Source organism: Corvus kubaryi, unplaced genomic scaffold, assembly GCF_017639235.1.
Source record: "Corvus kubaryi isolate FWS band 111438036 unplaced genomic scaffold, C.kubaryi_AGA036_p1.0 37249, whole genome shotgun sequence".
Lineage (NCBI taxonomy): Eukaryota > Metazoa > Chordata > Aves > Passeriformes > Corvidae > Corvus > Corvus kubaryi.
In genome coordinates this window covers 2,043,826-2,067,268 of record NW_024581072.1, presented here as the reverse complement: position 1 = coordinate 2,067,268, position 23,443 = coordinate 2,043,826, and the positions used below count along the sequence as shown (strand labels likewise).

Sequence of the window (23,443 nt, the reverse complement as noted above, 5' to 3'; positions counted from 1 at the left end):
TCCAAAGCCATGTTTTTAGCATTCTCAGGGTAGAACAAACACGTCTTCAGAGACCCTGTCTTACATTTTACAAATCAACTTTTTAAGGTACAAAGAGCTGATGAACCAGCCTATCATTCAGAACATTGCCTTACAACAGTTCTCTCAAAGGAAGACTTTTTTTAATAACAAAAAATGAGCTGAAAAATGGGGAGAGAGAGTTACGAAGACTTTTTTTTCATTTAAATGCAAGAATTGTTTTACTGGGATTTTTTGTTTGGTTGTTTTACTTTTTTTTAATTAAAACTATTTTCCTTAACACCAGCACTGAAAGTAAAGAACATTCAAGATGTTAGAGGTGTGCTTTATCCTGAGATGCCAGCTAGACACTAGATCAAAACAGAAAACCCAGGAAATTAAGAGGGCTGGGCAATCATCAACCACCTGAAGTTCAACAAGGGAAAGTTCTGGATGCTGCACCTGGGGTAGGGCAACCGTGGGTGCGCAGACAGGCTGGGGAGCAAGATGTTAGAAAGCAGCATGAAAGGGCCCTGGGGGTCCTGGTCAGTGGCAAGTTGAACATGAGTCAGCAGTGCCCTGGCAGCCAGGAGGGCCAACCCTGTCCTGGGATGCATCAGGCACAACATCACCAGCCAGGCAAGGGAGGGGATTGTCCCTCTCTGCTCTGCACTGGGGAAGCCTCACCTCGAGTGCTGGGGGCAGTTTTGGGTGCCACAATATTAAAAAGATACAAAGTCATTAGAGAGGGTCAACAAAGATGATGAAGGGCCCTGAAGGGAAGCTAAATGAGGCGCATCTGAGGTCCCTTGGTTTGTTCAGCCTGGAGGAGACTGAAGGGAGACCTCACTGCAGTTCCTCGTGAGAGGAAGAGGAGGGGCAGACACTGAGCTCTTCTCTCTGGCACCCAAGTAACAGAACCTGAGGGAATGGCATTAATTTGTGTCAGGGGAGGTTTAGGTTGGATATTACAAAAAGGATCTTCACCCAGAGGGTGGTTGGACACTGGAACAGGCTCCCCAGGGAAGGTGTCACAGCACCAGCCTGACAGAGTTCAAGAAGTGTTTGGACAATGCTCCCAGGCACATGGTGTGACTGTTGGGAATGATGATGTGCAGGGCCAGGAATTGGACCTGATGATCCTTTAGGCTCCCTTCCAACTCAGCATATTCTGTGATTCTGTGAAATTTTAATTGGCTTCTAATCTCAGGATGAATTTTCCTGATGAGTGTAACTTCAAGAATTGGTTGGATACTGGAACTTGGTTGATAGTGGTATTATAAGGCAGTAGTAGACAACATTTTAGTATCAGTTTTTCCTTGAGCAATCACATCATTATTCTGCTTTCATTTGTAAACTGCTGTTCAAAATCAACTGAGTGTATAGGGTGTTTTTATCAAGGAGGAGCAATCAGCAACTTACATCTCTGTAATAAAAATTCAAAGGCAGGTACTTGAGTTGGGATTTAAACATCCAGAGAAGTTTGTTGCTTTGCAGTTGGATATGACAGTTAACCAATCACTTGCTAGAGACCTTTTTGTTTACTAACTTCAGAAGTTTAACCTAGCACTTACCTTTTTAACTTGCACCTCCTCATTTACCTGAAAATAGTATATCTACTCCATACTAATTTTCAGAGCTACTGAAATCTTATGCAAAGTTCCCAACAAAATAAAACCAGTCAAAACAAAAGTTTCTAGCAGCACTCCTCAAAATAAAAAATGCAAAAATTACACTTGTGAAGACCCATGGTGCTACAACAGCTTTATTTTTTACTTAATACAAGGCAATTAGAGTGCCTTTTAATACTTCACATAACAGATATTAGCAAATACAAATATATATACTTTTTTTTTTGCTTTTAATGAAAATGTCCATTTAAGGATTTAACTTAGAAATTTCAGTTGTGAAATCTTTCTAGATTTTTGCAAAGTTAACAGATATTCCAGTGCAAAAATAGATCCCATTACAGATAGCATAAAGTGCTTGGAACAAAGGACCAACTATAATTCAGGAGGGAAAGATAAGCACAAAGTGGTTGTTTAACCATGGGGAAAATATAACTCCTTACTGAAATACAAATGTACTACAAAGAGGGATGCAACATGTCAATAGTACTGAAATTTAAAATAAGTTAACACCTCAGTGCAGTTTCATTATCAAGAGTGGTTCATATAATGTGTGACTCTAGAGTGATTTTTCCCCAACACATACTTGAATGAGTAAAACTTAGTGGCTGTCTGAACAAATTCCATGACAAATCTTCATGCCAGTGTTGCATTATGTTGTCTGTTCAGTACAACCAATGCAGATCAGAGCTGTGTAGTAGTTTGGTTAATATCCACATTTACTGCAACATTTTGTCACAGATAGCAGGCCCTGTAAGCATGACAGTCATGGGGCAATAGAAGTCGAGAATCTTTTTGGTGGGTTAAGGAAAGCATATGACCATGTAACTGTTGTTTCCTGATACACAAGTAATTTAAATGAGCAGTTACCAAGAGCAAACCACAGCCCTTTCAGGACCAAACCTGAATCCTCCTAGAACTCGTTCTAGCTCTACATGCACTAGTTTGGTGCAGTGCAAAATTTTAGCCCTTCATTTCAGTTATTTAATGCTGATTTGTAATAGTGACTTTTAGTGGTGGGAAGCCTCCAGTACATGCTACTTGTTTCAGTGATACCGCAACATACTTGTGGCAGCCTATTCTGGAGTAGTCATGGCTGTAGGTCTGCTGTTTCTGCACCTGGAACTCTGGTGTACTCATCACCCTGTAACTCATCCCCATAGAGTGACGATGCCATAAAGGTAATAACAAAGCATGTTTTAAGTGAGGTATACCAATCCCCTTTACACTCCTTTTCTCAATCCCCTAAGCAATGAATTATACAGATAAAAAAAAAGTATGAAAAAGGCACTTCAGCAGAGCCTGTAGTAAGCTCTTACTTTACCTCAAGGCAGGACACAGAGGGACAAGGAACTTCTTTTAACTGTGTTTTAAAAATGTTGAGTTGGTCAGTGTTACCAAGTATACTTGGAAATATGTAATCAATCTTCTTCAGGCTCATGCCAGCCTTTTCAGTGTTTGCTGGGCTACTAGGGTCATTCACAGAAGAAAATGGTCCATGATTGATTAATGAAGTAGCATCAAAACTAGTGCAGAACCTGTGTGAGTATTTAAGGCAGAGGCATGACATACAGGAACAGCTCAGGAACTGCACTTGTGTTCAAACCACATTACTGAACCAATTTCCAAATGCAAAAGCAACACAGAGGGGCCCTAAAAGCACACTGTCCCATGACTGTTGCACAATGTGAACAAGAATGGGTTGTTCTTACTATATAATTTCCCCTCTAGTATGAGTCTGGCTTCGTAAGACTTGAAAAATTGACTGATGAACTGTAGCACTATTATTTTGAACTCTTTTTTTTTCAGGGGGATTTTTACTGAAACAGTTGTTTGTCACATGTATAATAAGGGTGTTATTCTCCAATTAGGGATCACCTAGTGACTGAAACTACACTGCACAACAGAAGCAGAAACTTACACATTAATGTTACACCGGTTTCCAGACAGGAAAATTTTAGGTGAACAACTTGGAGTTGTTTGCAGATAGCAGCTGATTGCTAGAATCTGGAACATGGTCAGATCATGAATGCAGCTATCCACCACATGGATAGAAAGAGAGCATAGTATTACAGGCATAATATAAAGAAATACCGTGGCTACAAAGATCAACTGAAAGCATTTTCAATCCCTAATTATGCTACCTACCTATTTAAAGTCATAAATAATACTGTTTAAAAAAAAAAAAAATCTACATCTTGTTTCTAGTTTTATCTGGCAAAGCCAGGAACAGCAACATGCTTGTGCTAAGCAGTAATTCCAGATGATGGGTACCTTTCTGGTGCAAAGCAGGGGTTAAAGAGCAGATATTACAAATCTGAGTGACAGCTCATGATTTAGAATTTGCTCTTGGCATTAGCAGCTTGTACAACTACTGAGTTTGCTGCTGTGGTCCAAACCCTAGGTCTGCTTCTCACCCACCTCTTCCTACTAGACATTCATGCAGCTGCAACAGTACCTCAAAGGAGCAGGAAAGTACTTAACTGCACAAACACCTAGTCAGAGTATGTTGTTGATTGTGATGCTGGTGGGACAATCATGCATTTGGAGGGTTCACAGTTCTGCGTATCACCACTTGCTGATTTATGGTTATGATGGCCTGTCTTGCCATCCCACCTGCACAGTACTGCTTTGTGGCCTCAGATCTGTCACCATCAACCTACACCAGTCTAGAGAAAACCAGCTGGTCAGGTAAGTTTTCACAACCTAGGGCTACAACACTGGTGGTGACTTTCTTGCCACTGACCGTTTTGGTGCATTCATTGCCAGCAATGGATATAGCACCAGCACATTCCCACTCCTGACATGAATGTTCTAAAGACTAAAACACGCATGTCTAAAATATCTGTAAATAACCACTGGCCATGATTCCTCAATGAATTATTTTAGCAACCCTAATACAAACATACTGTACAGAACAAGATACAGTATGGTTGAAAGCCCACAGCATCTCGTAGGTGCTTTACCACAGCTTCAGAGTTATACTGTAATGAGCTAAGTTCAAGTCTTTCACTTGAGAACAGTACAAGACGACTCCATGAGGCACTGCCCCTGTAAAGGAATTGTTTTCATTGCATTGAATTGCATTGCATTGAATGGTTACCAGTAGAGTGTCCAGTTGCTTTTTCTCTAGCTTCTTTGGGAGTATCCTATCCCATGGAAAAGGAAGTTTGCATTCTGCTCATCATTTCTTTGAAGAAATTGGCTCACACACAACTTTCTTTTACCTTCTCATCTTGCAGGAAGGAGTTAAGGATTGCAATGTCTACCACAGTCTGGTTTTTATGCAGTGACAGGTCCTTAGTATGGTCGTCGTCACTTTGGTCCTTCGCAAAATTTACAAAAACCTGCAAGAAAAAAGGCCATGTCACATACCACCACAGTATTTCATTAATTCATGGCATTTTAAGCACTGGGTATCCTGAAATAGTCATGCGATTCAGTACTCTCCTTTTTATAAATGCCCTTTTAAGACAGGTCAATTAAATTGGTGGATTTACTCCTACATCTGCAAAAGGAGCTTTTGGCATCCAGGCTACTACAAACTTACTTGGTCAAGTGTGGTCTGAGAAACGGAGTAGTCTTCTATGTGGAGTCTCTTTTTGTTCTGGGAGAGAATACTGAATATTTTGGCCAGGGAGGATGGTGAAGAGGGAAGTTGGTACTGCAGCATATTCCGATGTTTTTCCTTCAGGACGCTTCCAGGGAAGGCATGCCCAAAGAACTCCTCAACAGGCTTCAGGTCTGGGTTTGCCCCTGCAATTCTCACCACTATGGTGTAACCGTCTCCAAACCTGCAAACAAAAATGTCAGCACAAGAGTTAAGTGCTTCTGAAATACAAGTGAGGCTAAAAATCAAGCAGCATTTCCCATAGTCAGAATAGCAATGGAAATGCGGCATGAGGAACTAAGCCTAACTACATCTCCATAAAAATGCAAGCAACTCTCTGGTGCAAGTGAAAAGGAAACACCTACCTGTTCTTTAGATGCTGGACACTGCCCAGGCACCTAAATCGCCCATTGACCATTATTGCCATTCGAGTGCACAGGGCTTCACATTCTTCCATGCTGCAGGTAGAAATAACTTCATTAGTACTGCAAACAGCATTGAAGGGCAGAGCAGAAAGGCTAAGCTTAGCATCCAGCCCTGGCAGATGTCAAAGCCATGTATGACACAAGTGGGCTGCTACTTACCTGTGAGATGTGAGCACCACCGATCTCCCCTCCTTGATTACACTCAGAGCACAGTTCCACAAGAAACGACGTGCTTTGGGATCCATCCCTGTTGTTGGCTCATCCTGCAAAATGTACACAAAAAACTGATGACACTGCTACATTCTACTGGAAAATACCTCATCTTTGAAATTACCTGTCCATTCTGATTATGGAAGCATTGAAAAGAAGCACGTTTGACTCATTTTCTAAAATGAGAAAATAATTTATGCTCCAGATTTTAAATTAGTCTTCATTTGAACTTGTTTTTCTGTTTTACAAGAAAAACATTGATGAGCAAAGGTTGCAGACTCACCAGGAACACCACAGGTGGCCCTCCAATGAGGGCAATGGCTGTGGAAAGCTTGCGTCTGTTCCCTCCACTGTAATTCCCAGCATATTTTTCTCCATATTTCACAAGGCCCAGTTTCCGAATTGCCCACTCGCCAACCTATGACAGACAGCACACCACCACCTTGAGTCAAGCATAGCAACGTCTACACGGAGAGATTTTTCTTACAAGCTTTGGCTTCAAAAGCAGCTTTCAGAAGGGCCATTCATCTGAGGATCTAATGTGGCATGGATATGGGTTGTGAAACACCCTGTGCACCTCTTGATCAGGATATACATAACCCTGTCCCCTGAGAAGGGAGGCCTGAAAAACCAAACGGCTGCTGCTTATCAGCCAGTGGGCATGAGCTCAACATCAGCTGAGCCACATTACCCAACAGTCTAATGCTCTCAGCAGCACCAGCTTCTGCGAGCTTTCCTATTCCTGCGGGCTTAAAGCAGGGACATGGATACTACTGACACACAGCAATCACACTGTGGTGCATCTTAGCCCTTTGGATAGGTGGAATCTGGTTTGTTACTCAGTAGTATCCCTAATGGTGCCAACAGGCAGGCATTGTTGCCCTGCAGACTAAAATGTGTTATGGTGGGGAAGAGATTCAGCTACTACTTAAATCACACCCAGAAACAGGTCCCCTTTTTATATGGAGCTGGTGAGAACATCATGTGGAAGAACTTGGCAGCTATCTTAGAGGAGCTTGCAGGTTTCATCCATCATGTCTACCCTCACAGAAGGATACAAGCTCCTTGGACATACCCTAGATATCATCTACCTGCAGCACCCGGGTGTCATTCAGTAAAAACTGTTAATTCCAGGAAACAGAACTGAGAAGGGTGCTGCATGGTACTGGCAGCTGTCATCAATTGCCTAAAGACTATCATTTTAACCTCATGTTAACACTTGGCACCAGGTGAGGTTCTGGATAACCTACAGCCCTTAAATTCTTAAAGGAATAAAGTTGTTTAGTGGAGAAGAGCATTCACTATGAGAACATAGGACCTAAATTATCTGCCCTTCCATTTAGTACACTTTTCCAGGCAACACTGAAAAAACATGGCAGCTCTTGGGTTGCCCTGAAGGAAAGGAGGGCAGATTTCACCATACAGTATCTTCAACAGCCTCATATCATGGCATTACATGAGTTGCAGGGAGGGTGCATGCAAGCAAGAACTTTTGAGCTGGTCGCTGGGGTGGGTCCCATGGCATTTCATTTACCTTGCAGACTTCTTTCTCTGGAACACCTCTCAGGAGTGCAAAGAACTCCAGGTGCTCTCGCCCTGTCAGCAGTTCATTAACAGCATCAAACTGTGGGCAGTAGCCCATGTTCTGATGGACTTCTTGGATGTTGGACAAGATACTGTAAAAGAAAAAACCTTTGCTAGGATTTAATGAGCACATGCTGTTATTTTAGATGTTAAAACAGTGTGAAACTGTGTTTCTGGAATCACTGATCTAGCAAAAATACAGGATCCTAAGTCCATCTTGATCAAGTTCTTATCTCTCTCCCTTTTCCCCTTCTTTTTTTAAAAAAGGGACATTTAAATGTGGAAGAGCTGTTACTCAGAAATGACTAACAGACTGAATCAGCTTTCCTAAGCCACCAAATTACTTTACCAGAGTTGAACAAGGGCTGAAATAGATGCCAGAAGTGGTAACAAGAAAAGTGGAAGAGAGTTTTGATGTGGGAAAAAAGCTGTTAAAACTGGAGGAGAAAGCAGAGAAAAGATGCATTGTCTTTCACCTGTTTCCTTTGAGGAAAGCTTCTCCTCCTGTCACATCTGTATCTCCAGTTAGCATCTTAAAAGTGGATGACTTGCCAGCACCATTTACTCCCAGGAGTCCAAAGCACTGGGGATATAAATGAGCACAGTGTATTTGAGAACAGGATCCAGCTGCATCATTTTCAGCACTGACAAGACGGGAAGAAGCAAACTTGACCCTCAGGACATCTAGAGGGACTCAAGTCCATTTTCAGGGAAAAAAAAAATTCTGGGCTTTTATTTTAAGTATAAACCCTTAGGCTGGGAAGATGAAAGAACTGTGGTGTTGCCTTGGTACACTGTCACCACAGTTTATGTGTGCCAAACCTTGCATGCTGGAGTTTGGTCTCTAGGCCCAGACACTTGAGTTAAATATCTTCTTCAAAGAAAGACACACACAGAATCAGAAACTGCTTCAGCTTCTAATTTCCTCTGGTGTAATTTGAACATTCATCTGGTTTTGATCTTACTCTACCCTGTGCTGTCTTGTGGCTCTTAAATACTGCAGTAATAGCAAAACAATGCATTAGACAAATACGCTTACCTCTCCAGGGGGGATTCCAACACAGATCCTATCAACTGCTGGTTTTCTCTTCATTCTGTAAATCTGAAACCGTAAGAAAAAAGAATGAGAAGGACGATGTCAAAGAATTCTAATTAGAGCCGTACATATTCAATGCTCCCAACTCAATCCAGTTTTGACCCCACTGAATTCCTCTGATAAGGCACAGTGAACTGCATAGTTTTGTGTTAAGAAGTACAAATGCAGAAGTTCTGTCACCTTGGTTAGCTCCTTGATTTCCAAAATGTCACTCTGTCCTCCTCCACTAATTATCCTCTGCCTCTCTCTGGTTACATCCTCATCTTCATCATTCACAGGAGGCAGCTTGGCATAGACAGGCCTGAAAAAAGCAACATGATAAAAGCCTTAGCAGAAGATGACAGGGCCTTCACAGGTAATATTCTCCCCATTTCATAGGTGACATGTGACACCAATGAAAACTTCACCTGCCTGTAGCAGTGCAGAGAGGACAACCTACCTGGGTTTGATGAAGAACCTGTACTGGATGAGCACTGTGATGAGAAAAAAGACAACGCCCTCTACTGCCATGGCAAAGAGATTCCTTCCCACCAGGTCCCATGACAGAGGGGACACAAAACGATCCTCTCCTGCCAAAATGAGATTAAAGGCACAATCACTTTTCCAGAGCAAGGGCAGCAGGCTAACATTTCTTCCAGCAAAGCTCACGAAGTTGGGCACTGGGACAACTGGTGATCAGCCAGTTGCAGGAGGGAAGGGTTAGACCACACAAGGGGCCAGCTGTAACTGCAGGCACATTTCTTACTGTAGCAAAGCTGGGACTCAGGCCCAGAGACATCAGTCTGCCAAAGAGCTAGTCCACCTTTCCAAAAGGTTAGTGAAGCACAGAAAGACTATGACTCAGACCTGGCATCTGCACGCCAGAAAAAAAAATATCCATCTTTCCAGAACCTCAGCCACTCCTTACACTAGGCCTAATGATCACCACACAATTGCCTTTATGCATATTTATTTATTGCTCTTAACACTCTTTGGATCTATCTACCAGTTTCTCTTAATAACTTAAAGTGGAAGGCTATGAAGACTTGCCATGTTTGATCAGATCTGTGCTGCAAATTGTGCACTTTCAGTTCCTGAAAGGTTAGAGGAGCTCATCTGGAGCAGACTAGAGATTTCTCTGTTCCTCAGGCCATTGTCTCTGTGATACACAATTTCACTTACCAAATCTCTCCAGAGCATCAGCCATAGCCTGGTTTTTCACCATGTCAATGAGTCCCCGCCCCAGGCAGAAGTGGGGGAAGATGAGGAAGACAGACTTCAGGATGTCATTGATGTCCTTCAGCTTCTGTTAAGAAAAAATCAAGTGCCCGTGAGCCAGCTGAGCTGAAAGCAGCCACCACTGCCCAAGGGTGATCCATGTTGTCATTGACCTCACTGTCCCTTCCCCAACACTTCAACCCCACAAAAATTCAAGGATTAGAAATGTTCCCCCAAAAGCCAGGGCCCTGGCTCCTCTGGATAGTCAGTGTTGTTGTGCTGCTCACGATGCTATTAACACAAGCAAACCGCAACCGAAGTTTTTTTCCAAATGCTCACAGTCTAAAAGGCAGTGTCTGCAAACAATGAAATGCAAAAAGGCTACAGGCTGAGGACACAGGGAAGTTGAGCTTGCTCAGTCTGATTATGTCAGTGGCTGTAGGGAGCTCCTCCCTATCCCATATTGGAAGCTCTAATACTTTTGCTTTGTCTTCCAGTTGGCTTAGCCCATGGATTAAACTGACAGAAGCCTGAGTTCCTGTTCTGCCAGGTACTCATCTTTGAGCATGTACTCATTTTTACTGAACTAGAACTGGCTTTGTAACAAAAGGAACCATTACCAAGGACTGTGTCCTTATGCCCGCAGGAATAGGTACAATCAACAAGTAACTCCCATGGTGTCTCCTGAGCCTCCTCCCACAAGGAACACTTCACACCAGTGTGGGTCAAACAGTGCTTGCTAAGACATCTTGTGTTGTATACAAGCATGAGAGGAATTTGTACCTTTCCTAGGAAGCATCTGGTGTTGAAAAACTGAAGTGTGTAAGCTCCCCAACATAGCTAGAGAGGTATCTACAACAGGAGGCAAATTTGAGGGCAACTAAATGGTTGGGTGATTAAATGGCCTTAGTAGATGGAAAATGCCCTTCATTAAGAACATACAAGAAATTCCATTTGAACATTAGAAAATTTTTTTTTTGTTGGTTTTTTTTTTTTGACCCTAAGAATGACTGAGAAGTGGAAAAGGTTTTCTAGAGAGACTGTGGAGTCTCCTACTGGAAATGTTAAAATCTGATGGGCCTGAGGAACCTGCTTGTAGCGCTTTGACATTGGTCCCCCACTACCAAAAACCAGGCCATGCAAACCCAATACACTGCTGTAGCTGATCCTGCTCAGAGGTTGGACTAGACAATCTCAGGAGGTCCTTTCCCCACCTTAACTACTCTGTAAGCATTTCTAAAGGGGCCTTTAACCCATTTCCACCAGAACCTGTGTTTAAACTGCTGCTGAAGCTAATGGGTACAGGCCAGGACATAGCTTTTCTGGAGAGCTGGCTGCTAAAGGCAACATGGAACCAACATGAAACTACACTGTAGCAGCACAAGACAGGGAGGAGCCTCTGGAAAAACATACATTGTTGGTGAAGAGCTCCAGGACAAAGGTGGCCACACTCCCATTGATGCCAATGAAAAGATTCACACTGGTCAGCACAACATATGCCGTGCTGGGGATTTTGAACACGAAGGAGGCTGGATACATGAGAGGGGTGATGGACCACCTGGCAAGAAAAAAGGCGGCAACATCAGGTGAGAACCTTCCAAGTCTAAGAGCCTTCCCAGTCATCCTCTGATGAGAAATCCCTTACCCATAGAGAAACAGAAGGAGAGCCAGCACAGGCAAGTTGGAGGAGGATACATAGGACTTCTGTTGGAAGCAGATGAAGATGATGACAACTAGTGTAGCTGGAACAATGTAGTTGCACTGGAAGGTGAAAAACATGACTTCAGATTTCTTTCCAGATGACATAAAAAAAAGGAAGGATGTTTTTCTGCTCTAATCCAATAGCTTTCAAAACTCTTCAGTGTTCCCAAAGCTGTTTTCAATGGGAGACTCTTAAAAGTGCCATATGCGTGAACCATAATACAGTACACATGAATGTACATTTCTTGGTCCCTCTGGAAGTAGTCAGTAGACTCTCAAAGGATCTGGACACCACAGGTTGAAAAAACCTTCTTTGGACAGAGCAGAACAAAGGGCTACACAAACAAACATTTCTGGGCAAGTATTTCAGAGTGACATAATAAATGCTAATGATTGAGCTTATGGTTATCCTCCCATCCTCTGTTGTATTCCTTGACCCACTGAGATGAACCACTGCCCATGACAGTAAACAAAAAAGTCAATGTCACAGTTATTATTCACTGAAATAATGTGGTGCCCACTGGCCCAAACTGCACTTTGCACTTCAAGACACCCTAGAAAAACAGAATGGAGGAAAGTTTAGCCCAGCCTAAGTCCTTACCATATCCCATACAAAATTGGCCAGCCAGTAGATCACAGGCTTCACACCACTGATGAACTGCAAGTGTTTAGCCTTGCTGACACGTTCCTGAATAAGGAAAACCACAAAGCTGGCAGGAACAAAGGACATGGCAAAGATCACACAGATGGAGACGAGGACATCTACAGAGGTGGTCATCCTGGACAAAAAAAGGGAAGAAAGCAAATTGTTTGCCTGCTGGTGCTGGCCTCTTTGAGATGAAATGAGGTAGCTCATGAGGGTAGGGGCAGAAACTGGTTCATCTTTTGTTCTTATTTTTCACTTATACTCAGAATCCTGAGTAAAGGATTGCCATGAAAGACTCTTTAACTGCACCGTTCTTCTCCAGCCACATAGCAAAGGAAACATACACAGTCTGCTGGCATCTCAAGAACAGCATCACAACCCAGAGACTGGTTAATAACTTCAGCATAATAGACTGCTTTCTGCTTTCCTTATCACCACCACTTTGTTTCCCACATTTCCCGGGGTTTTTGGGGGTTTGTCTTTTTTTGGAGTTGTTTCAAAGTTCAGAGGTTTCTGCCCATCATATGCCACTGTTTTATGGACTGAAGGTTGTATATGCACACAGATTATGAGTCCTGACTCTGACTGTAGTGGGAGTGGACTAGTCAATGCCTCAGTGAAGTAAACCCTGTGCATTACTGTGTCCCCCAGCTTGAGAGAGTGGGAAAAACTGAACAGCACCTATTAGTGGTTCCTAGTCATATGGTGGGGGGAAAGGAATGACCATATTCAGAGCAAAACACCTTTCTGAAGAATTTCCTAAAATGGCAGAAGGTCTGATTCCTAGAAAGGTCTGGTTCCTAGAAACTGCAGCTTCCAGGGACTCGAAGACAGAGAAAGTTTGTACAGAAGTGCTGCTGAACAGCAAGTTTTCAGCAGCACAGGTTGCCACCTGCCCAGGCTAGAGAAAATAAGGCCTGCACGTTAGCGCCTAAATGGCAGAGGCCACCGACTGTCCACCAGTGAGGCCAAAACCTCCCATATAACCTGTTTCCTGTCATCAGCAATGAGCCCAAACCCATCCATATTCATGTCACAACTTACAGGGCTACTTCAGAGAGCTGCTGCTTGGTGAGGTTGAGTGGGTGATTGAAGGCAGTGATCCCATAAGCACTGGGGTTTTCACCCTGCTGGAGGCTGGCCCGAAGGATGGCATTGTTGATCACATTCACGAAGGATGCAATGGCATGCCAGCCCTTGTTGTTAAACCACACCTACAAGACACCGCATCAGCATCAGAAAGGCACCAGGTACATCAGCTACCCAAAAGCTTCCTAAGCCCTGCAGAACACCCCTTCCTCTATTGAGGGCACATAATTTCTTTCCACATCCTTCCAGCTAACTTGCTGAGGGGCAGAACACACAGTTTAATCAATAAGCACAAGAGGCTGCTGGAAGCTACCACTGATCCAGCACTGAACTCCTTTTGGCACTTAGGCCCAGACTCCACAGGAGAAACAGATTTTGAGAAAACCCACAGAAAACTACAAGCTACATTTACTTCACTAGTAAATTCAGAGAATTCTGGTCTACACAGTTTTCCAAGACAAACTGCTGTGACTCCCAGTCACCAGAGCTTCAAACAGCAGGCACAGAAGTAAGGATTTCTTAATTTACCTTCACATTATTCTTTGTATCCAGGCCCTTCATGAAACTTGATAAGCTGTTGAGAAATCGATCTCCAGAACTCCCCTGCAAACAGCAAGGAGACAGTTAACTTCCCCTCTAAGAATACCTTAATTCATGCCCTGGGGTCTAGCAGAGACTACACAATGTTTTTCACAGCTCTGACATTTTTCTTCCAATTCAACAGCCTCTACCCACCAAAGTGGAGGTGGTAAGAAGGCTGAATAACTGCATCCTCCCTCCACCCTTTCCTTTCTGTAGTCTCGCCAGTAAGAGAGGTCAGTCTTACACCTACTTTTTTCTCAGCAAAATGTATTAACCAAAGTTGCACGCAATCTTCAGAGATATTGCGGCCCACAGGCTGGCAGTCTCAGATGAAAACAGTGGCAAAAATTCTCTTCTGAGCCAAGGCAGACTCAGTACAGGAAGGTTCAACTGAGGTTTTGAAGATGGCAGTAACCACTTGTTAATTCCCCAAGACAACCCACCCTGTCCTGGAACAAAACATTCAGATGTCTGCAATCCCCACCAGCTTGCAACTAGTGCTGGGCAGAATCCACACCAGCAACATGGCCTGGGTAAGCTTCAGCTGAGCATGTCTTCAAGCCTTCTGCTACTCCCAGACAGCAGCCTGGGAGATCCCAGCTCAGACGTAGTGGGGAGAAGTCACTGGACACAGCTAACACACACATGGTCTTCATTTTATGGCTTCCAAGTCATCTCCCAAGTAACAAGACTCAGTATTAATGCGTCTTGGGCTTATGGGGGACAACTGCTCACCTGTGCCAGCTCCAAGATTTTCTTCACCTGCTTAATGGCATCAGTGACTTCATGGCTTGGAGGAAGCACGAGGGAACTGCTGGCTCCCAAGGAAAAGCCACCATACCTGAAAGTTCAGATAGAAAGTGATGCTAACACATGACTATTCACTCATCTCCAGAAAATGCCACTCCTCATCCCTGTCCATATGTCTCCTCTTCCTGCATACACCCAAGGCTACTGTCTCCACTCTTACATGAAGGGATGACTTTTATTTTCCTACATGGTTGCTTAGCCATGAAGTCTTCTACTCTTTGTTTCTGGAGTTAAGTATCACAATTCCTCAGCATGCTGTCCATTTAATAAAGGCAGCTATTCTCTGCTGAAGACAAAGCAGGACATCTCCCTGCTGCCCTTGCTTGGAAGAACAGCACCTCCCAGGATAGAGTACCAGCACACTGGTCATGCAAATCTTCAAGACTGCTCTCTGCATAAAGCAGACATGCTGTCCAATGCTCTAGGGTCATCCCAGTTTATCCTTAAACATCTTCCTCACAACATCTGGCAGTTAAGAGTCATATAACACAAACTGCAAAGCAGGGTAGATGTGTCCTGCTTAATACTGTGCTCAAGGTTTAGTGGACACATACAAGCTAAAGAAAAGGCAGTAACTCACCTGAACTCATTCACCCAGACTTTATTCTTTAAGCTGCAGAGAGAAAGAAGAATTGATGGGTAATACATGGAACCAGAGGAGAGACAGACCTAACAAAGCTGCAGGCACATGGCCAGGGAAAAGACTGCAATGGCCTCTCACATCTGATACTGGTCCCACCATTCCTCTTCAGTGTAATCCCTAGGGTTGGTGCCCAGACTTTCCCCATAATCTGCCTGTGAGGGTCAGGACACAGCATCACTAACAAAGCAGAAGCATCACTTGAGATGAGGATCAGGGCTATCTGAGGACCTGAGTGGATTTGGCACACTACTGAAGAGTTTGGGCTGCTCAGGCTTATTCCCCTGATCTGTGCATCCCCCACAGAGCAAGCAGCATTTGGTGGAGAGAGAAGAGAGAGTGTTCAACAGCTACCTTTTCCCAATGATCTGTGCGTAGGTCTTCACTAGGTAGTCTGATATATTGCGGCCTGTCAGATTCTGGAGGATGTCAGCTGTGTCTTGCTCACGCTGGTGTCACCAGTGAAAACACAGATACATGCTCATCAGAAAACACAGATGCTGAGTGAAATAAATCTTGTGCAATGCTGCATGCAAGAATCACACCTAGCCACTCTGCTCCTCATGAGCATTCCTCACTGCAGTCCCACTGAGCTCCCTCCTACCTGTGGGGGTGGCAGCCCGCCTGCACCAGGAGGGCACACAGGCAGCATCTTCTTGATCTTCTCACTGCTGCACTCGCAAGATGGGGAAGGGTTCTCCATGCTCCAGTTGCCTTTCAAGAAGGTGTCCAGGACTGACTCTGGGACTGAAGCAGTGGTCCATTCCTTCTGCCCCACAGTACAAGGAGTGTCTCTGTGTTTGAAAAGAGGCAAGACAAAAGTAGTTTTTAAGACAAATATGATGGTCTTTGCTTACAAGGCATTTAAAGATCAAACTCCACAGTCCCCTGAAGAAGAAGTGTGTTGCTCAAAGGAGCTTGACCTCACTGAAACAAACAGCTCAGAGCAACAGATCAGACTCTGCAGCTTTTAACAGACCCCACTTCCAAAGAAACTGAGGCTGGCCAACACTGAGTAGTGCCAGACACTCCCCTCTTTGCATTGTAGTTAAATGCTTTGTTACAGCCAGTCCCAGCGGGCACAGTGTCCAGAGTTCAGGGAGCATCTGGAGAATGGTCTTAGTCACATGGTTTTGTTTCAAGTAGTCCTGCGAGGAGCAGATAGATGGACTCTGTGATTCTCATGGGTCTCTTCCAACTTGAGATATTCTATGATTCTAAGAACACAGCAGACAGTCTTCTTGGATAACTCCTTGGCTAATATTTCTGCCTTTGGGGCACCAAAACACTGCTCTTCCCCAAGGCAGCAGTGGGCAGCTTTTTCCCCATGGCCCATTGGTGGAATAACTTGGCTTTCATGCCTGTTCTGAAAGATGCAGATTACTTTCCACAATGGCCAGTGTATCAGACACCTTGCCTCCCTCCCCATCATCCTGTGAACATGAGCTGCAGTTCTTCTGGACACACCATCCTGGACTCTTGGAGTGTACACCTCTTCTGCACTCACAGACTAGATCTTCAGTGACTTGCCCAAGGCCATGCACCAAGCCAGGTGGCAGAGCTAGGAAACAACACAAATGCTGTCTGGCTCTCCACTCCTTCTGCTGGTGTTTGTGGGGTGCTAACTTAGGTTTCTAATGCAGCTGGAAACAAAGAATTATGGAGTGGGAATAGCTACAGTCAACAACATACAGCAATATCAATAGGTCCTTTACCATGTTCAGGACCAAACAATAATTTGAGTCATTTGCTCTCTCCTTTCCATCCCCATCAGCAAGGATGTGCACTCAAACCTCACTCCCTCACCAGACTGAGGACTGGCAACGTTTAAAAAGGGTCTGAGCAGAAAAACTGAATGTAATTACATCTCTTTTAGCTTAATCCTCCTCTGGCCATGCATTACTATCATTTCCTAAAGCCAGCTAGAACTACCAGGAATCCACTTCCTGTTCCCAGACCAGAGTTCTACTTACGGGATGGAATGTCCCTGCATACAGCGTGTCCCAAACCCAGGCTTATCAAGAAGGGCATCCAACAGCTTGTGAGTGCCTGCATCTTCTGGAGCATCGTTGCTATGGGAACAGCAGAAAAACACTATCAGTGTGATAACAAGCACACAGAAAAAGCAGCAACAGAGTAAGGCCAAGTGCACAGTGAAAGGATATGGGGGGGATTTTCCCTTGAAGAATGCTTGGCCTAAGAGCACACACACATTCCTGATCTTTGTACATGGAATTAGGAGAGTCATAGTACCATTCAGAAATGGATATGGCCTTGCCTGTACTTAGAGCTGGCATTTAAAGGTCAAAGAAGAAAACACCTGGACTCTCTTTTAAAACATGCTTCTAAGATAAGCACAAAACTCAAACCAACCTGTTAAGGAACTCAGTAACTCAAGTTTGCAAGAAGGAGAAATTATAGGCCACACAAAACATACCTAACGAAAGTGTACTGCTCATCATACATCCAGGGTTGTAATTCCAGGCTGGGATACTTCCCAAAAGGAGGAACAATCAGGCTGAACATGAGAGCAATACACACAAAGACAGCTGGAAGCACAATCTGAAATTGCAAGAAAAGAGCAAGTCCTTTTTAAAGCAAGTGTTTCCAGAGGCATCAGGAGTTACATATGAATCACTTATTGGATCAAAAATTTTCCAAAGTTTCCCAGGAATAACTCTGCTGTTTACACCAAAACAGTGCTAGACACCAAGATCTATCTTGGGATTCAATCAGGGAATTCACTTCGGATGCAGAGGATTTAGCCTGAAAATGCTGTTCTCAAGGGCAAAATTACATTCTGCTGTGCAAGAATACTGTAACCACCTGGTTTATCATGCAACTCCTTTCACTTGCACAGGCCTCCTTCTGCCTACATGTGTAGTGAAGGCTAATTTTGGTTATCTGCATTCCCTTGAGGTTTTCAGCCCACCATCAACTCAGACTACAATACTGAGCTGTCCCTGCTGAGGGACTCTGCTCATGTTGGATGCTCTCACCTGGGCAAAGAAGCCCTTCCGGCTTCTCTTGGCAATGAGCATCCTCTTCCACAACAGAGCCACGAACTGCTGCTGGGTGAGCTTCCAGCCCTTCATCTGGTAGGAGCCTTTCCCATCCATGCCACTGAGAAGGTCTGTCTCTCTGGATTCTGCTAGCAAGAAGAAATGACCCTCATTCAAAAGTTCAGAGATGCTCTCTGTGCTGAAGACACAAGGTGATGGCTGGAGTAGTCACTCTCACTCATCAAAAAAAAAAAAAAAAAAAAGCACAGCGAGCAGCAATAACAACAGAAATGTACATGAATGTATTTTCTCCCTTATCTCCAAGCCTTGAATGGGAGAATTGAGCAGGCTGTGCATCCTGCACTGTCCACTATTCCTAAAGGCAAATATGTCACCAATCCTCTGGCACTCTCAACCTTCAGATACGCAGTACTTAAAATATGAAAGAGCATCAACAAGAAGAAAACAGGTTTGAACAATACCTGGATCTATGTCTGAGTCATTAGGATCAAATGCATTGTCTTCTGTAAATGGACGAAGGCAGCTCTGTCTGTCTCCAAACACACGTCTGTTCCTTCTGGCTGGCAACGTCCCATCTGAAAATAATGCAGTTAAGGTTATCTGAACTGCTTCAGTTAATCTCCAGTTAGTCCCAGAAAAACCAAAGCAATAGCATTTTCATTTTACATATCTTCCATTTGCAAACTGAGGAGCTGACCTGGAGTGACTTCAGTGCAGCTAAAAGCAAAACCAAGACAGTCATTCTGCAGTGCTTCGTGTTTTCTGCACCATACTTTGTGTGATGTCCCAGAAACTTGTAGTGCACATGACACCTTTTTTTCCCCCAGGGGAACAGCAGGCTTCTCTCATTTTAAGAAAACTCTCACTTGAGATATGAAGGGTCATATGTAGCCATATGACAAGTGTAATTTGCTGTTATGAGCACTTAGTGCAGTGATCCTCTCTCAGAAAGTAATTTAGACCCTCCTGTGGTCTGATGCGTCAGGAGCTCTTCAGAGCAGACAACAGTGTCAATCAAGTAATTTGCAATATACTCAAACACTAGAAACTCTTCACTATTACAAAATAAACACACTACCACTGAGTCAATTGATGTGTACAGCACATAAAAGCATGCATTAAATACACTAAAAAGCATGCATTAAACCCAGCTACTTCAGGTCATTCAAAATGCTATGATAGAAGAGCTTCAATTCAGCCTCAAACAGCGTCTGTCACACCTTGGCATGTGTCACTTCTGTAGGGGACAACTATACCCACCTGAGGTTTCTGCATCCACACCGCTATCATCAGCCACTTTCAGGAAGATCTGAAAAGGAATGATAAGTGTCCATGAAAATCAAAAGAGGAGAGATATTGTGGGTACTGCTTCAGAAAATGCCACAAGAGAACAGAAGACTGACAGGTGCAACAAGAGAACAGAGGATACTGAGCTCATCATCTGCATGATGGAGATACAGACTTTGTGGCTACTCTCCAGTTTGCAGGAGCCAGCCTGTTACCAGCTGTTGCCCCTTTCCAGTGTCAGTTCTTGGAGCACCTCAAACATGAGCTCTTTCTCATGTCTCAGAAACAGACCTAGTAACCAAACATGGAGAGTCTCTTATTTCCCCATGTCTAACAGTGCTAACTCTTGCTTGAATAGGCACCTTCATGGAGCTTGACCCATGGGCTCTCCTAAACTAGAAATAACCCATTTTCAAATTGCAGATAATAACCAAGGTCTTCACAGCTGTGAAGGACCTGGAGGGCAATGTCAGTAAATGACAACACCACTGTTTCAGTTTCCCTTGTCATCCTTCAAAAATAAACAAATAAAGACATTCCACATAGAGATAAAGCGCATGATACTTCCATGATAAAAAAGGGAGACTTGGCAGCTGGAACACAGTCACATGGAACAAACCCTGAAACCACAAGAACGTCCCTGACAAGGACTTATGTCTAAATTTTTTATGTAACCTATGGTGTCCAGTACAGAAATGTATGTTTTCAGTTAAGTGCAACACGAAGCATCCCTAAAAATAACAGAGAGCAGAAGCCAAATCAAGGGCCAACCTACACACGACATCTCAGCAAAGTGCAACTGAGTACACAGGATCTGTCCCTGCTTGTCTGTACCACATTTCAGTTTTTAATGCACCCCTCTATGAGCACACACTTACACAGGGCAGAAGACAATCCATTTTGGAGAGGAATGCAAAGCTGCCTGTTCCATAAATTTTTACAGGAAGCGATAAGGCTTCATCTCGTTCTTAATTCTGCCATGATTTACTTCACCTAGTTTAAGACAAAAGAATCACCAGCTCACTAACCTCCTCCAGAGTAGTTTCGGAGATGCCATAGCTGGAAATGCCAAGATCAGAAAGACGGTCATCAATTTCATGGAACAGCTCTACAAAAGCTCCCTCTTTAGCAGCTTTGTATGGCAAGACATAGGTTAATTCATGGCCTATGTCCTCTACTAGTCTTGCCTCAGGAACATGCTTCGTAATGAGATTTGAAATTGCAGAGACATCTAGAAAAACCAAATGTAGAAGATAGTTTTGTTCTGGTTACTGCTCATTATGTGGAAAAAAGGCTCAGCCTGAAAAATCTTGCCAGAAGAAAAGGAGGACAAATGGGACATCTCTGGAAAGAAGCTCATTTCCATGAAAAAGTCTAATTTCTTTTTAACTTAATACAACCCTGGACTCAAGCCTGGCTATATTTTTTTTGTGCAGAACTTGAGAGAGTTTTGACATGCTACTGGAAGATCTGCAAAGCATTGATGTAGCGTTCACCAGCATTACATATGACTAACAGGCCAAGCAACTACATAATCTCTACTTACTAATTCTCAGGACAGCTCGAATTCAAAACGGCTTACTCAAGAAAAGCATTCCAATATCTACTGATTTTAAAATACCATTGCTGTGAAGTTAGTAATTGTCCAAGACTGTAGCTACATAGCGGCAACAAGGCTAAGGCAGCTGTCTAAGGTGAACTACAAAGCAATGTCAACCGGGATTCAATCTTAAATTCTTTGTCAAGCCTCACCTATTGTCAGTGTGTCACTTTCATGGTCACTGCCAAGGCCAGCATCAGAGCTGCTCTGAGAGACACTGTCATCCTGGTCACAAAAGAGAAGACAAGCATTATTTCCTGCTGTTTATTCAAAATGGGCCCCACCAGATGCTACACTCTAAATAAGTCCAATCAGAAGCTGCAAATGGTGACACAGCACTGCAAAGGGCTGAAATAGAAGTAAGGGGTTGCGGATATAGAAGTGAGTGTTACAAAAGTGTACTTCACCTATTTTGTGTTTCTCTGATTAGCTTTGGACCACTGGGACAAAAAAACTATAATGGAGATGTATGTCCCATGCAATAGTTTAACCAGACATGGTCTGGCACAGTACCCACCAAACAAGTAACACTTCTTTCAAAGAACAAGGGATTTTCCTTTGAGACATTCTACCACGTAAAAGCTGCTGCTTCCAAAAAGCCTAAGATTTCATGAAGAAAGAATAAACACGAGCAGAAAAGGCCAGCTGTACCTTTTTCAGATAGGAAACTGTGCTGCTGCTGTTTCGGCAGGAGCTTAGAGAGGAATCCACATCCTTTTTGACCAGGGTCAAATAATAGCCTGTTCCCAGCTGGTTCTTCAGGAAGAGAGAAGAGCCAACACAGCAGAGCTTGCCATGAGAAATGATGGCAATCCGGTCCCCCAGAATGTCTGCCTCATCCATGTGGTGTGTGGAGAGAATGATAGTGCGACCTGGAAGAGAGCAAGGAAGACACTGCTCGTAAGTCAAACAAACGTGTGTTCCCATGCTAAAGCCACAATTATCTGGATCTTGCCATGAAGTTGGATGGAAGGGTGATGCTGCAAGTTTGGCTCCTTTTAACAAGACTAGGAGTATGGAGAAGATTCACAACTGCTATCAGGGGTTTATTCCTCCCACTGTCTTCTGGCTCTTGTTGTGCTCAGCAAATGCAGGTTTAATTTCATGTCTGCGAGGTTGGTTGCATGGAGCAGAACAGGACATTGCTGAACACCAAGGGTGATTTTCTGACTTCAGCTGCCCTCATAACCCAGTAACAAAGTTCGTTCATGAATTCTGACATGAACAGGAGGAGAAAGGAATACAGATGAGAGATCTGAGCATCCTTGTCCTGCACTGTCTTTGTTCATTACTTGGTGCAGGCAACGATAGATTTACAAAGACACATTGCTATTTTGAGAACATTCATGAATCAGATTGATTTTCTTTTGCCTTCCACAATACATGCATTAAGAGTGGAGAAAAAGACCACATACCTTGCCGATACTTCAGAAGCAGTTCCCATATCCCTCTGCGAGAATAAGGATCTACCCCAGCTGTAGGCTCATCCAGAATGACAACCTTGGAGCCACCGACAAATGCTAAGGCAACAGAGAGCTTCCTCTGCATGCCACCTGTCAGGCACAAGAAGAAAGAGGTGTTCAGGCTGATGCAGAGACAAGTGGAATAGCAATACTTGCAGAATGGTGGATAATGAGCTCTCTGAAAGAAAGCAGACTGAGGAGAACAAGTACTGCTGCTGTTTCAGGCCTTCAGGGTCCCACCACTTTTTGGACAATGGATAATTCATCTGGATAGGCTTTCCTCAATGGAGTCTGAGTCGTCTCCTACTGCAGGGAACCACACCTTGCATGCCCTCCCTTAAGTGAATTATATTATCTCAGCACCAGGGGTAGCAAGCCACCAGCTTGGAGGCCTAACCATATTTGAGGATCTGGAACACAGGTCTCCAGAGCTTGACCTGCAGAAATAAGTTGCCATGACACTCCCCTTTCTTCCCTCTGGAAGTGTTCCAGAGGCAAGAGCAAGGAATTATATTGCACTCCTCAATACTAAAGCCAACCGTGGTCGTCTGCTCTTCCTCCCTAAAGTCAAATGTGCAGTCTGTACTGATACCTGAGTAAGACAAAGGCATCTCAGTCCCTCAAGTATCTGGTACAGACTGATACAGGAATTCTGCCCCTCCTGAAAAAGGAGGACACTCCAGGTCACCAACTGAAGGGGCAGAAGTCAGCATAAGGAATGCATGTATGGTTCACAAACAGCAAGGTCCAAGTCACTCTCACCTAAACTCATAAACCTGAAATATATTAGTAGCTTTGGAGAACACACAGTAAATGCAGCTGAACTACGTCATGATGGAAACAAATACAAAATAC

General features: G+C 43.7%; 1 protein-coding gene across 3 annotated transcripts in view; it reads right to left on the bottom strand.

The window, feature by feature from the left end:
- Window positions 1-1,746: 1,746 nt before the first annotated feature.
- Window positions 1,747-23,443, bottom strand: part of ABCA1 (ATP binding cassette subfamily A member 1) — a 92,061-nt gene continuing 70,364 nt past the window's right edge. For 2 of the 3 annotated variants that reach the window (XM_042023422.1, XM_042023423.1), the window contains exons 22-50: window positions 22,541-22,678; window positions 21,777-21,997; window positions 21,278-21,350; window positions 20,554-20,756; window positions 19,499-19,547; window positions 18,700-18,813; window positions 18,215-18,366; window positions 17,653-17,777; window positions 17,189-17,287; window positions 15,820-16,009; window positions 15,570-15,664; window positions 15,156-15,188; window positions 14,501-14,606; window positions 13,712-13,786; window positions 13,139-13,308; window positions 12,050-12,227; window positions 11,393-11,508; window positions 11,161-11,305; window positions 9,712-9,835; window positions 8,990-9,119; window positions 8,731-8,851; window positions 8,494-8,556; window positions 7,931-8,037; window positions 7,405-7,546; window positions 6,154-6,288; window positions 5,820-5,923; window positions 5,601-5,693; window positions 5,176-5,419; window positions 1,747-4,972 (exon numbers count right to left, since the gene is read on the bottom strand). In XM_042023422.1, the coding sequence (XP_041879356.1) occupies window positions 4,832-4,972; window positions 5,176-5,419; window positions 5,601-5,693; window positions 5,820-5,923; window positions 6,154-6,288; window positions 7,405-7,546; window positions 7,931-8,037; window positions 8,494-8,556; window positions 8,731-8,851; window positions 8,990-9,119; window positions 9,712-9,835; window positions 11,161-11,305; window positions 11,393-11,508; window positions 12,050-12,227; window positions 13,139-13,308; window positions 13,712-13,786; window positions 14,501-14,606; window positions 15,156-15,188; window positions 15,570-15,664; window positions 15,820-16,009; window positions 17,189-17,287; window positions 17,653-17,777; window positions 18,215-18,366; window positions 18,700-18,813; window positions 19,499-19,547; window positions 20,554-20,756; window positions 21,278-21,350; window positions 21,777-21,997; window positions 22,541-22,678 (3,686 nt within the window). In that variant the 3' untranslated portion in view covers window positions 1,747-4,831. The remainder of the gene's footprint in view (window positions 4,973-5,175; window positions 5,420-5,600; window positions 5,694-5,819; window positions 5,924-6,153; window positions 6,289-7,404; window positions 7,547-7,930; window positions 8,038-8,493; window positions 8,557-8,730; window positions 8,852-8,989; window positions 9,120-9,711; window positions 9,836-11,160; window positions 11,306-11,392; window positions 11,509-12,049; window positions 12,228-13,138; window positions 13,309-13,711; window positions 13,787-14,500; window positions 14,607-15,155; window positions 15,189-15,569; window positions 15,665-15,819; window positions 16,010-17,188; window positions 17,288-17,652; window positions 17,778-18,214; window positions 18,367-18,699; window positions 18,814-19,498; window positions 19,548-20,553; window positions 20,757-21,277; window positions 21,351-21,776; window positions 21,998-22,540; window positions 22,679-23,443) is intronic. The other variant, XM_042023424.1, reaches the window with a different exon arrangement.